Below are 13,516 nucleotides of genomic sequence, written 5' to 3' on the forward strand. Positions count from 1 at the left end.
ATTATGTTCCCATGACAAGGCAGCATCATTTTCTCCCTGGTCAGTTAAGCCTCACCCAGCACAGTGAGTTTGAAGTCAGGTCCTTCAGTCAGACAATGGGACTGGAAAGGGCAGACACTGATGGGGAAGGATTCACAGCCCTGACCCTTACTCTTGGTCATGGCCTTGTCCTGCCTTCCTGGCCCTGGGAGCAGGATTGGGTCCCAGTATGAGTTGTTTTCTCCTAGAGAACAGATAGGCAGCAGCTTCTGGTGTTGCACTGTCATGTATTGAGTTTCTAGAGCTGGTGCTTGTTTCCTGCTATCCTGAATTACCTGCAGAGCTGACACTGAGTGCTGGATGCAAACAGATGAGAGGTGTGCAGTGTTCCCAGGTGTGCAGTGTTCTCAGGTGTGTGGGAGAGTGCAGGTCATTGCTTTACACCTTTCAGGTGTTTTTCATTGATTTTTCTCCCCTCCTCACATGGCTGTAGCCTAAAAAGAAAGTTCTGAGTAGTTTTGATCTGTCTCAAAATCAGTTTGAGATGATGTCTGCCCCCTCCCAAAGGTGCACCTGCATCTTCAGCTGTCCTGGCACTTGTCCTTCGGCTAACTTGGCCATGAAATATGAGCTCCCACATCTCTACCTGATTTAAATGCCTCAAAGAATCCTGGATCTGTTGATTGGATACATTTTCCTTCACAAAAACGTCCCTCCCTAAATGGAATAATACGTTCAATATGGGAGGTGTTTTATAATTTTTACTTCAATACCTGGATCAAGAACACAAAGCCCATTGCTTTTGGAAATAATTCCCATGCATGAGCAGTAGTAGGCAAGGTTTTTCGTTAGACATGGTGGTGAGGAAGATGATGTAGACAGCAAATTCCTGCCATTTGACGAGGGTCTGTTACAGGACATAGAAAAAGAAAATGTAGAGGGGCTTCTGGTACCCTAGTAATTGGTACTTGATAATATGCTTTTAGCAAGAAATATGACCAAAATATATAATATAATATAATATAATATAATATAATATAATATAATATAATATAACATAATATAATGTGCCTATCTGCTTCCCTACTTTTTTTTTCCCTGCAGTTCACTCAAGTTAGTTAATAAGCACATTGGCAGATTGAGGGAGCAAAGAAGCACAGAACTCTGGAATTTGCCCCTGTCGAACAAACAGCATCCAAACAAGATGCTGCACATGCCAGAAGTGTCACCTTCTGCAAAAACTCTGTCTCCCTTGGTTTTGCAGTTGATTAAATAGTAGTTGTATTCCTTGTTGTATAAAATCTGAGTATCTTGTACTGGTCTGGTGGGAGAGGACAGCAGACTTTGTCATGTTAGAGCATGAGCCCACTTGCATAGAAAGAAAAAAAGGATTCCTTTAGCAACTTTCAGGGTAGCAAGATAGGACTTGAATGAATTTGGCTCTGGACCTGATAATCCTCTTTTGTTGATGTGAAATCACTGGCCACAGCAGTGATTACAACATAAGAGTACAAAAGAGGCTTTATTTATACTGCACTTTTTCTTTCATGTTTCCAATCATAAAAATAAATACGTCTTATTGGAAAAGAAAAATTTTACTTATTTACTTGTTTGCGTGTTAGGAGGCATTAAGTATTTCCTTTTTATTTTTAGGGGAAGTGTGTCACTTGCATTTAACTCAGATGAAAATAAAGGAAGATAAAACTAATTTAATTTTAGAATGTTTCTTATTTGTTGAACAATTGTTTTAAAATGGATAGCCTGCTGCGAAAGAAAACACTTCAGCAAAGCAGGAAATCAATAACCACAAGAAAACTTAAAGAAAATGAATGCATACAGTGAGCAAGTGACAGAAATTATTTTCTGGTGTAAGATTGGTAATAATAGAATGCATATGGAGGGGATGAATAAGATGATAGAAATATACATAGAAAAGGCATGTTCTCTATTTCTAGTTATAAATAATGACCTCTGTGTTACAGTATTTAAACTGAAGGGTCTAGATGGTGGTTTTTTCCCCTGATTTCCCCACCTCTCAGTTCTAGGTAAATATTTATACTTGCAAAATTTAGTAGGCTGGCCACCATGGAAACATATATCTTTCATTTATCTCCAGGAAATCTGGTTACAAACACTCTTTTACTTGAATTCTTTCAGTCTTTTTCAGCAGCTTTTAAAACAACCTCTTGAGTGAGGAGCAGGAGTTGTGTGTGACATGTGAGTGGGATTCTGTGGCAGTCCATGGCAGGGCTGTGTTTGCCCGGAGGTGGATGGTGCTAGGAGGTTACACCACAGAATTTTTGGGAGAGTCAAACCCTTGAGTGGGAAGGGAAGTCTTTTTAAAATACATCAACAGCAGCTATGACTTGTCTGCTCAGCTGTTGTATCTACTCCAGGACATACTTTCGTTCAGAAAATCCCTGAATTTGGGAATAACTCATGCTGCTTTTCAGTAGTCTGAGCTGCTTTTTCTGTAGTTGGCTTCTTCCAGTTTTTCCTAATTGTATGTGAGAGAGACATTTGTAAAATGACATTGTGTTTTTCAGTCAGAAATGATCTGTGACTGTGGTGAGAAGGATTCCTTGGTGTAGCTGTCAATGGAAAAGCAGACAAGCTTTTGGTCAGAAAAGTATAGAAAAACAAGTAGTATTTGAGGCTTATTATGAGCTGAGAATAATTATTCCCTATATTTGTTACCCCACCTTGGGGGGAAAGGGTAAACCTGACTGGTGGAGCAGAGGGAATATAACTAAGAAGGGAAAGAGTGATGCTGTAATCTCTTAGGGGAGGGAATGAAACCCAGTGGAGAGAAGAATGAGATACCATAAACTGGGATCTTTATGATCCCAGGGTTTTGGTACCCAGCTAAGGTTACAGAATTACAGATCCTTGCTGAAGCACCTCTCACTGTCAGCCCTGAGGTTGGCCGCATTCAGAATCAGAATTCAGTGGGGTTTGCTTTCACAGTCATTCCAATTGTCTGCTATTATGGAGTTCCCATCAGGTAGAGTTTCTCTGTGTGTGCATACGTGTCCACAAAATAGGGAAAATGTCTACATTCCTGTAGGTTAAATTTCACTTAACTGATAATACTTCTGTGGTTTTATATATTCATATTAGCATCTTTTCAAAACATGAAGATTTTTATAGACAAAATTTAATGTGAATTTTGCCCCAAATTTCCTTCTGCCCTTTTATTTTCTCATGATCCTAAAGGTTTGTGCTTTGTTGTTTGAAAAATCCTTCTCCTACTGTACATTTGCAGTAGAAATAACAACCTTGTCTGTCTCTGGAGCTAACAAATGAAATACCAACAGTCACAAAATCTGGAAAGGTAAAGGTGAAGCAGTGGAGCTGCATTTCTACATTACTTCCTGTCCAATTTCATACTGGCCCAGGACCACCAGCAAACTGAGGGGTATTTTCTGTGTAGTGGCGTTCAGCCCTCAGATGTCTACTCCTGGACAGAATCACCTAATCATAGAGGCTCCTTTGGATTGCTGGGAACAATTCCTCCTTTCAACATGGACATAGGTGCAGAGGAGTGCTTCTATGTTCTTTCATTTATTATTTTTTGAAAGAAGAATTTCTGTTTTCTGCCTTTGAAGGGCCTTTGCCAAGGTTGTGAAAACACCAAAACTTGAAATGCAGAGATTAAAAACAGTTAAGGCAAGAGCAGTTTCCCATTGCATCAGCCTACAAATTGCTCTGACTGCACTGAACCACCACAGCACAATGCACCCCTGTTAGGGAATTAATATCAGCTCCCCTGGGTTATGTGATACTCAGGGCTGCAAATATGTCAGGTCTTGCTCTTGGATTTCTGTCCATAGATAATAGGCTTAAACAGTCACATTTTTTACAACTTCCATTGAGTTGAGACTTACTGAGATACAGCTTAGTGGAAACCAGCAGTATTTAAAAAACTTTTTATTGTAATATGTTCCTCTAAATTGGCATTGAATTCAGATACAGGTCAAAAATAAAACTTGGAAGGGTCTGATACAATTCAGACACATGGGTGTTTGTAATAGATGGTGATTCGCTGTTTGGAAAGTTTCCATGCGAATATTTGTGGATGTATGTGTGAAAATAAAGTAATTCTTAAAAAAAAAAAAAAAAAAAAAAAAAAAAAAAAAAAAAAAAAAAAAAAGGGCTAAATTAACTTGCATGAAAAGAGATTTATAGCTCCTCAGTGTCCCAGTATATCTCAGCACAGGGTTGGAGTGTGTACTGTGGTTCTTGTCTGTGCCTTGGCCAGCATCAGCTGTTGGGATGGAGCTGTGCTGTTCCCGTGCTGATCCCAGTGCCTGCCTTGTCATCTGCTCACATCAGTGCTGAGCTTTCACACACAGGTGGAAAAATCCTAAAAACCTCCTCAGTGGTTTGGTTCTACCTGCTGAATAGTCAGATACTTTAGGAGATTAAAAAAAAAAAAAAAAAAAGAAAACCAGTCAGAATGCAAATTGGATAATAATATTGGCTATAATCTGCAGTGGTTCCCAGCTCTGACTGGATCCAGAATCCAAGCAGAGCCATCCAAGCAGCTGAGCTGAGGTTTGCAAGGCTCAGAATAAACCTGGCCATGTCTCTGGCACTTCCACATTTGGTTTAGCTGGACATCGTGGGGGAGCATTGTTTTCACAACAGATCTGTAACTGGAATTTGTGGTCTGAGTGTGTCGTTAGTGGCAGGATTCCAGCCTGGACAGGCCCTCTCCTGCAAGGTTTGGTCTAGGCAGAGGGGGAACAATGGGAATGAAGACACAGCAGCAGGAACTTTGTCCCACTGGCTGTGATCCATAGCTAAATCCACTGTATTTTATCTGTGCCAGTGCACCTCCACTGCCAGGGTTACTAACTTCATGCAGTTGTTAAATTTCTGCGTGTATCCCTGCATCTGCTGGAGTCACACTTCCAATTTCCTCACTGCCACACCCTTAAATTGAGCTGGGGCCCTGTGGAACATGGATCAGCCTCCAGCTTGTCTGCAGCCATGAGTCTCCCTAATTTGGAAATTTGGTGAGTTATCCCCCTTTTTCCTGTGGTCGTATTTGACAGGAAAAAAGTAAAAACAGGAATGTTGAGGTGCTGTTACATCTGCAGGCACACTCATAAGTAATTGAAGAGTTATTTAAAGTTTTAAATCTCAATGAACCAAAAAGCCTTTTTTGTTTTTAAACTTATTTTGTAATGCCTGATTTCAGAAATAAGCAATTAAACTTTGTTAAGTAAGAACCACTAAAGTGACAGTTGAATACAAGGAATTCACGTAGTTTTTCTGACTGTAGACCCCAAGTCAAGTTTTAAATAAGTACTGGATTTTCACTAATTGAGATTTTTTTAGGATGAACACACTGATAATGTGCTACATTCCATTCTTAAAGGTAAAGTTATAAAGTTGTAATATTCCACTGGAGTCTCAAGCTCTGAGCAATTCTGTGCTGTTCAGGAGTGTTTTTTTCTAACAGTAACACCAATCACAACAACAAGGAAAGTTCAGATTTGTGATGATTTAGAACAAACTCCCACTGATGTTTTCTCTGAGGACATTCCTGGCTGAAATTCCCTGGAGAATTGGGTGGGGAGATGGTGTTTTGGAGTGTTAGAGCCTTTTTTCTGCACATGTCCTGTGTCCCCTGGCAGGTGAGCTGTGCCTGAGCTCTCCTGGTGCTGGTGTGGGCACTGCCCCGAGTGTTGCCATAGGCACCAGGTTCTCCTGATCCAACAACTTCATGTATGATTAATGTTAATTGCCCCTTTTGCACGGATGACTTTTTCCCTGCTGCTGAATTGGCTCCTGTTGCCTTTGATGTGGTTGGTGATCCAATGTCCTGCCATGGCCAGAAAAGTGATCAGTTTGCCAGCGCTGAGAGGAGACAGAATCAGGTTGCTGCAGGGTCAGAGTTTGCTTCTCTCCCTAAACACTAAAAGGTCAAGCAGAGTTTAACTACCACCGGCATCTTTGAAACCTTGTAATAAATGCCAAAGCAAGGAGATTATTTTAAGTCCGTGCTACAACTAAAAATCTGAAGGTAACAGGGAAGAATTTTAACTAATCGGGATGTTACATTTATTGGTAAATACTTCAAAAAGTACCTTTCACAATCACTAGGGGGTATTTAATGATCTTTGAAGAGATGAAAAATTTTAAATTCTGGTTCCTGTGCCAGTTTCAGAAAAGTAACTAAGATTGAGTGTGTGTGTGTTTTATTTAGCTTTTTAAGTGCTATTTTTGTTGTGTTTTTCTTTTATTTATGTCTGAGCACTTGCACCACTTACTGCCACTATTAGCAGGGCAATTTATACAGTGTGTCATACAGTACTTCAGTATTTCTCCTTTAAGCCTAATAAAATACATTGCTATTGAAGAAATCTGTGATACATATGAGAGCTTCCTAAATCACAGGTCTAGCATATTTTTGTACCAAATAGCTCCAGCCTCATGAAATCAATAATTAATTTATTAACTGGATATCTTTTGAAAAAAAACCAAAATCAGCACTCCTGGCGAGGCTGCCTCCTGCCAATTCATAAATAGTTGATGACAAAAATGAAGAAGTGTAGAAGTAAAATTCAAATTCTAACGATCAAAGTATTGGGTACCTCATCTATCACAGCTTGGAATAAACATATTACAGAAAGTGTCATATCTCATTGCCACTGCAAAACATAATGCTTTCCCTTGTTATCTAGCAAGCTGCCAAGGCTACAGAGTTTATAGGATGCTAAGATAATGTGCTGCTGGTAATCCACTTCACTTGCAGAAATATGAAGTACTTTTGAAATATATTTCTACTTGGTTTATTCTTTGCTCTCTGGAGGGTAGGATGCTATTTCAGTTCCTCTAAAAAAGCTCAGAGAATGAAAAGCAAAACATCAGGATAAATTATGCTAAATGGTGGACTAGACCCCAGAGGAAATCATGCTTCTGTGGTACAGTATTCCTCCATTTATCTTACAAATGTTACATCTAATGTTAATTTTGTAAAGGGAAAGCATTCAAAGGTTCATCTGATCCTTTAAATAATAGTTTTAGTGCTATAGTGTTATTTGTCAAGCTCCTGCCATCATAACTAACTTTCCTAGTTTTGGCAGACCATTCATACAGAAAATACTTTTAGGTATTAATACATAACATTTTATTTCACAAAACACAAATAACCTAGTAATTACACTCCAAAACTTAACAAATAATTGCCAGCAAGCAATTACCATTCAATTAAAGAGTAATTACATGGTTATTTATGCCCTGTAAAATAAGGCATTATTGAAATCGGTAGCACAATCAATATTTTAGCAGAAACGGGATGCTGCAGTGATGGACCTTTCAACCTGTGCTGATTAAATTGTCATCCAAATAACAGTTTACTATTTAAATCACTACATGTTTATTTGTCTTGATTGATATGCAAATGCTCTTCTGATTCTAGTAAATCTTCTATATTTAAAACCACAAAAGTAGAGCACTATCATACATCAGCAGTGATGTGCTGCATGTTTCCACTGATTAATTACATTTTACAAAGCATTGATGAATTTGTGGATTTTATGAAATATGGTTGTCTATAATGAGCATAAAATTGAGTTACAAAAGATGGAGCTGATCAGTAACTTCAAGAAAATCACAAAAATAAAACCTTATTTCATGAATTGATTCAAATTAAAAATCCTTGTGATATCAAGGGAATATACAAAACTGAGAGAAAAAATAATAAAATTAGCTCTCAACAGGAGTGAAAAATAAAGAAGAAAAGAGATTAATGAACAATTTCTCACCATTTTACTGTATAAATTTCAACTGTCAAATATACTGCTCAAAATGTAATTTATTTTCTGACATATTTAATTTCAACCAAAATTTAAAAAATTAACAACATTCAGATTAGTTCATTTTTCTCTTTCAAGAGTTATTGATTTTGTGGGGGTGGGGTGGAGAGGATGACATGAAAGACTTTATAACCATGGTGCAAATGCAGGTAAAAACTCAAAACCTCCAGTCATCCTCACTTTCAAGTAATTGGTGACGCAAGGAGTTTTTGGGTTTCAGAAATGCCAATAGAATGTCAATCAGTAGAGACTTTATATAGTAAAATGAATAAGATTCCTGGGGGTATGCGTGGGAAACAATATTGTACTTCTGTTTTAGCCTCCATGGTCTTCACTTGGGACCATAATTTTTGTTTTTTAAAAAGTTTTTAAAAGATACCCCTAAACTAGAAGTTTCTGACTGAATTAATATCTAATTTAAATTTGAGTTGTTTTCCATTTACAAAGATCTATTGATGGCAAATACAAAATTTGTGTAGAGATTTTAGACTCTCAAAGAAATGCATTGAAAATTGTTTGAAGGTGATTGTTCCTGTTTATGCCTCCTTTGTTACCAACGAGGAGAAGATTTTTCTACACTTTTTGAATATGTAACTTTCTTGAATGACAGAAAGGAAAATGTGAAAAAGAAAGTGCAGTAAAAGAGCAGGGTGACAAAAGATGAGCAATAATATTAAATAAATTTAATATTTATATGCTAGTGATATTAGCATTTATATGCTAATACTTCCATAATCACAAATTATGTCTTAGTCTCCCCAAATGATAATTCTGCTTGCCTTGGGTTTACTGTTCAGTGCTTTTATTAACAATTTTGGCTGAATTGTAGAGGTCGCATAAGTTTTAAATAGTAAATGTGAAATTTGGTGGATTTCTAGACCATGTGAGATGATAAGAGGGGATATTGGGGGAAATGTTGAGACACAGAGCAGTGACATTCCATGGCTTGGTGGTCCCAGCAGCACATTCACAACAGAAAGTAAATCCCATAAAAACCTTAAATCTGCTAGTCCTTTGTGCATGTCTTACTAAAAACCCCAAGACTTTGAGCAAATATTTGTATCCTGTCTCTGTGAAATTTCTGGTTTCATGTTTAAACAGAAATGCCAGAAAATTTGTTTCTGGACCAAACTGGAAGCGTTTGGACTCAGATACATAATTTTCTGTGCGTTCTGGTGTCCTCCCAAGCTAAAGGTGTTGATTCCTGCTGGGTGACATATCTCTGGGAACATCCAGGGAATCCAGCTGGAATTTTGAGGTGTCTGCTGCAGTGGTGGGGGCTCTGGGATTCCTGTCCTTGGCTGGGGAGCAGACACAGGGCACTGAGAACTGCAGAACTCGGCATTACAGACCCAAACGGGTCCTTGCAGGTGTGTCACAGTCAGCTGTGAGCAGCATCAAGTTTTTCATTTAAAAGCTGAGATTAAATTAGAGACAAAGGACTTAGGTTTTATTTGAACAGATTCAGCTGGGAACAATTCATTCAAATTATTGAGGCATTGATTTAGAAGAATTAAAGACTGTAGTCAAAATAGATAGTGCTGAGATAATGTAGCTAGGACTTCCCTTTTGCTAACAGAAGCCAGACTGAAGGAACTGATAATTCTTGGAAGGAACTGATAAATCAGGGAAGCTGTCAAACTAGGCTTTTGCATCCTGAATAATCAATAGACCCCATGAATACAATACAATCATAAATCAAACAGTCCTGGAAAAAAACAGGATTTAGCTGTCACGAACACTAAAGGTTAAAAAGTCAAGACCCATCTTACTTCATCATTTTGGGACCCCACCCTATAAAAAAGACCACCGACCCATTTCAAAGAACAAACTACGCATGCTTGATGGCTTTTTGGGCTAATTACCATACGAAGCGGGGAATGGGAGGTATCAGAATTATGAATATGCATTTGTAGTTTGTGTATTCAATACTCCTGTACATAAAAGACCCTGTGATGATCTGTAAATTGCGCGTGTGTTTCTGGGAGCTATCCCGCACGCTGCCCGGCGTCGTAATAAACATACACTTTCTAACTTTAAACTGTTAGAGAGTCTTTGTCCGTCATAGTTGGATATTGGTATTAGATCAATATCCATAGTTTTTTAATAAATCATTATTATGGCTACAGCTGTGTAAGTCAGCCCCGAATCTGGGCCCTAGGAGTTACTGATTTATAGGAATACTCACTAAAAGGGTAGCAGGACACTTCTTTTTCTTCAGTCCATCATACCCCTTCCCCAAAAGGACCCAAATCCCAGAGACACCACATGCTGTGTTTTCCCAGTCCCCAGTGGAACTTCCCTTGCCTGTGTAAGGGAGGATATAAATACAGCCAGCAGGGCCCCAGAAGGGAGTGGAGTAAGTTTTTGATGTGAACTTCTCTTCCTTCATCTTCTGGGCTTTCCATGTGGGTCAGTGCTCAGGCACAGGTGTCACATCTGCTTGTGGAAACACTTTAAGCTGTGCTCTGCTCAACCTGTGGGTCACAGGTAGTGCTTGGTGTTATGAATAAAATGGGCAGAGATAATATTAATCTCTTTAAAATGCCTTTATTAATCAGCTCTTATGATGGTTGCTCGAGGGGTTTTTGGCTGCCCGTGCGCGCCGTGGAGGAGGAGGGTCTTTTCAGCTGTGTTGCAGAGAGTTGAGCAGAGCTGGAGAACCCGCCCCTCGCTGGGAGTAAACCCAGGGTTCTGAGTTTCTTTTGTTTTCTTCGGGGGTCTCACTTCTGGTTTAGCACATTTAACTTACAGCTAGTAAGAAAAACCGGAGAAATCAGTTCTTTTGATACTTTAGGGTCTACACGGCTTAGCATTGGTTCTTGTGTGTTTTAATTTTACTTAGTTTTATTTTTTTAAGGGTTTTTTTGGTGTTAAAAGGGGTCCCGAGATGCATTTTGGGGTCTTTGATTTGCATGCGGGGTCGGCCTGGGCAGCAGGGGCTGCGGGCTTTCATAGTATCCAATATGGCGTTTCGGAGGCCTCGGGGCTGGGCAGCACCAGGGCTGCTAGATGTGGCTGGCGTGGGTTCTCTCCTCTTGGAGCGGGGCGGCGTCCCGGGCGCGCTCTGGGACGCGGCCCTGCGGGCCTGTGGACGCGCCATCCAGCAGCGGCGGCTGGCTGCGGGCGGGCTGAGCCACGTGCGGGCTTTGGGGCTTCTCTGCGACTGGGCTTGAGCCGGGCGGGCGGCATGGCCACTGGAGCCACGCCGGGGAAAGGCGGCTTTGCAGGGGCTGGAATTCTCTGTGCCGAGCTTGGGGGAGAGGGGCCGGCCCTTCTTTCTTTCGCTTCGGCGGCGGCGGCTGCGTGCGGCTGGAGCCACGCTGGGGGGGCGGCTCCGCGGGCTCTGGGATTCCCCGTGCCGGGCTTGGGGGGAGCGGCCGGCCCCTCTTTCTCCTGCTCCAGCGGCGGCGGCTGCGGGCGGCCGGGGTCTCCCGTGCCAGGCAGCGCTGGGCCCGGCAGTCTCGGGGACACTGGGAGCTAGCTCTGCGGTGGCATGGGGGAACGGCCCGCTTCTCTTTCTCTTTCACTCTGGCGGCGGGCAGCGCCGGCCGCTCTGGGGTGGGGGGGGGCACGGACGTGGCTTTTTACAAAATAAACATTTAAGATATTAATACACTTATTGTATGACAATTAAAGGTTTCAGTTTTCCGAATTTCATTTTTTTCACTTGGAACCATCAACATGAGGTTCTGTCAGGCAAAAACTGCAGAACTAGGGCTGCAACTCCACAGCCCCCCCGCTCATCCTCTGAAAACACAAATCACAACTAAAAAGTCTCTGAGTAAAATCTTTCAAAGCCATTTTCTGCATTTTGAAATTTTTTTTTTTTTTTAGATTAATACCAACATATGGAGTTTTCTGCAAAAGATTTGTTAGTATTTGAGCTCGGGAAGAAAATGTTTTGTTGTTTTGTTGATCAAGCTCTTCCACTGGAGAAAGCTGCTAATTTTAGCTGGTTTGTAGGGGTTTTTTTCAGAGACGGTAAGTGCCAGCTAAGCACTTACACATGCCTGTGGATTACAGGCTCCTGTAATTCAAAAGAACAACGATTCCTTTTTGTTCAAACCCCCCACGTATCAACCTAACACTTTGTTAGATAATTTTGTTGTGCAGGGGATGTTTTCAGCAGATGATTTTAATAGAGAATGCATGTGTGCATCAAACTTCCCCTGGAAATCAAATGCTCTTATTTTAGGTTTGCTTTATTTTAGCTCAGTGGTTCTTGTAGCAAGCTTTACTGCACAGTCATTATAGTATGATAAACAACTGAAAGCATCAAAAAGAATAATGGAAAAAATACTGAATAAAATGAAATTCAAAATGGACAAACCCTAAGCTAAAACGAGGGGGGAATGGTTTTGTAGAGATAAAATAATAAATCAAAAAAAAAGATTTTGTTCTACTTTGATGTACAGTAAAACAAAATAACACTAGCATGGTGTGAAAAATGAACAGGTTAATGGTGCCTCTGTGGAGTGCTGCTGGAAGTTGTCTTCATTTAAATGCAGAGTTTGTCATGCCTTGATGGAGGGCTTTGCCACTGTAACTTGATAGAGTGAAGTTTAACTTAGATTTCTTTGTGAACTAGAAGTTGTTTTGGAAATGCTTTCTATTCAAACCTCATTCATTGTTGCAGTTTAGTAATTTTATACAGTGTTTCACTCTCTGTTGTCAAAAGCTCTATTATTCAACCGAATAAAATCTGTTATGATCGAAGAGAAGCAGCAATACTTTTCCAAACATGAGGAGGTTGCATCTTTATTAGATGGCTTAAGAAAGAGTCAGTTCAAATGTTTTTTTTTGGCCTGTAAATCTGTGTTATGATGGCAGTGGAGGATGGGGACATGTACACACACTGATGTGAGGAGTGAAGGTGATAGTTGAGAATAAGAGTTCAATGGAACCAGTCTGTGAACCTCTGGCATTTTGGATTAAAATCTGCAGTCATAATTCATAAACTGGTGTTTTTTGGCAGGTTGGGCTAACACTTGGTTTAATCTATAAGAGTTTAACCCACCAGTCAGTCTGTGAAGGTGAGTGTTGCAAAGCTCAGGGTTAAGTTAATGCTGCCCTTCAGAAGGAAGCAGGTACCTGCCATGGTCCAGAACAAGGTTTGAGGTGATGTTGCATTCAGGGTTTCAACTCCTCATCTTCAGGCATCACAGCCTGTAATTTTCTGTGTTTCAGGGGCACAGCAGAGACTTTGGAGTAGTCACTGCTATAACCCCTCTTCACCAAGCACCTGTGAGGTCATGGAAGCCTTGGAAAATCTTACTGCTGGCTCATGTGAAACCGATGCAGTTTTTCTATGTTTAATCAAGCGATTCATTCTTTTTTTTTTTTTTTTTCCTAGGCAAGAACTTCTAATATTTATTTTCACTTATCACTGATAATTCATGTATTTTATACACATTGATGGCATGTGTAGTAGGCAGATGTTTCACAAAGAAAACGTTGTTTTCATTTCTGCTCTTGTCCCAGCAGCTCCCGCCCAGGAAGACCCCCCAAGCGCTCCCTGGGAGTGGCAATCCAGGAAAATGCACGGCTGCTGCCCCACGGAGTTCCAGGCCTCTTATCACCAGGGCTTATCTCTCCGACAGGTAATAAAATCCATCAGATGATCAGCCTCATCTCTTCATACTGCACAGCAGTTAAAATAAACTAATATTGATCTGACTGCCTTGTCCTTCAGGGCTTTTGCAGGC

At 40.4% G+C, this 13,516-nt stretch overlaps 1 protein-coding gene across 2 annotated transcripts in view; it reads left to right on the forward strand.

The window, feature by feature from the left end:
- The window catches only part of LOC310922090 (dachshund homolog 2-like), a gene marked incomplete at its 5' end in the record, with an annotated part of 325,896 nt that overhangs the window by 149,162 nt on the left and 163,218 nt on the right, over positions 1–13,516 (forward strand). For both annotated transcript variants that reach the window (XM_083882411.1, XM_083882410.1), the window contains one exon: positions 13,296–13,411. In XM_083882411.1, coding sequence (XP_083738537.1) covers positions 13,296–13,411 — 116 coding nt within the window. The remainder of the gene's footprint in view (positions 1–13,295; positions 13,412–13,516) is intronic.

This window comes from Zosterops lateralis (genome assembly GCF_965231275.1).
Source record: "Zosterops lateralis genome assembly, chromosome: W".
Classification (NCBI taxonomy): Eukaryota; Metazoa; Chordata; class Aves; order Passeriformes; family Zosteropidae; genus Zosterops; species Zosterops lateralis.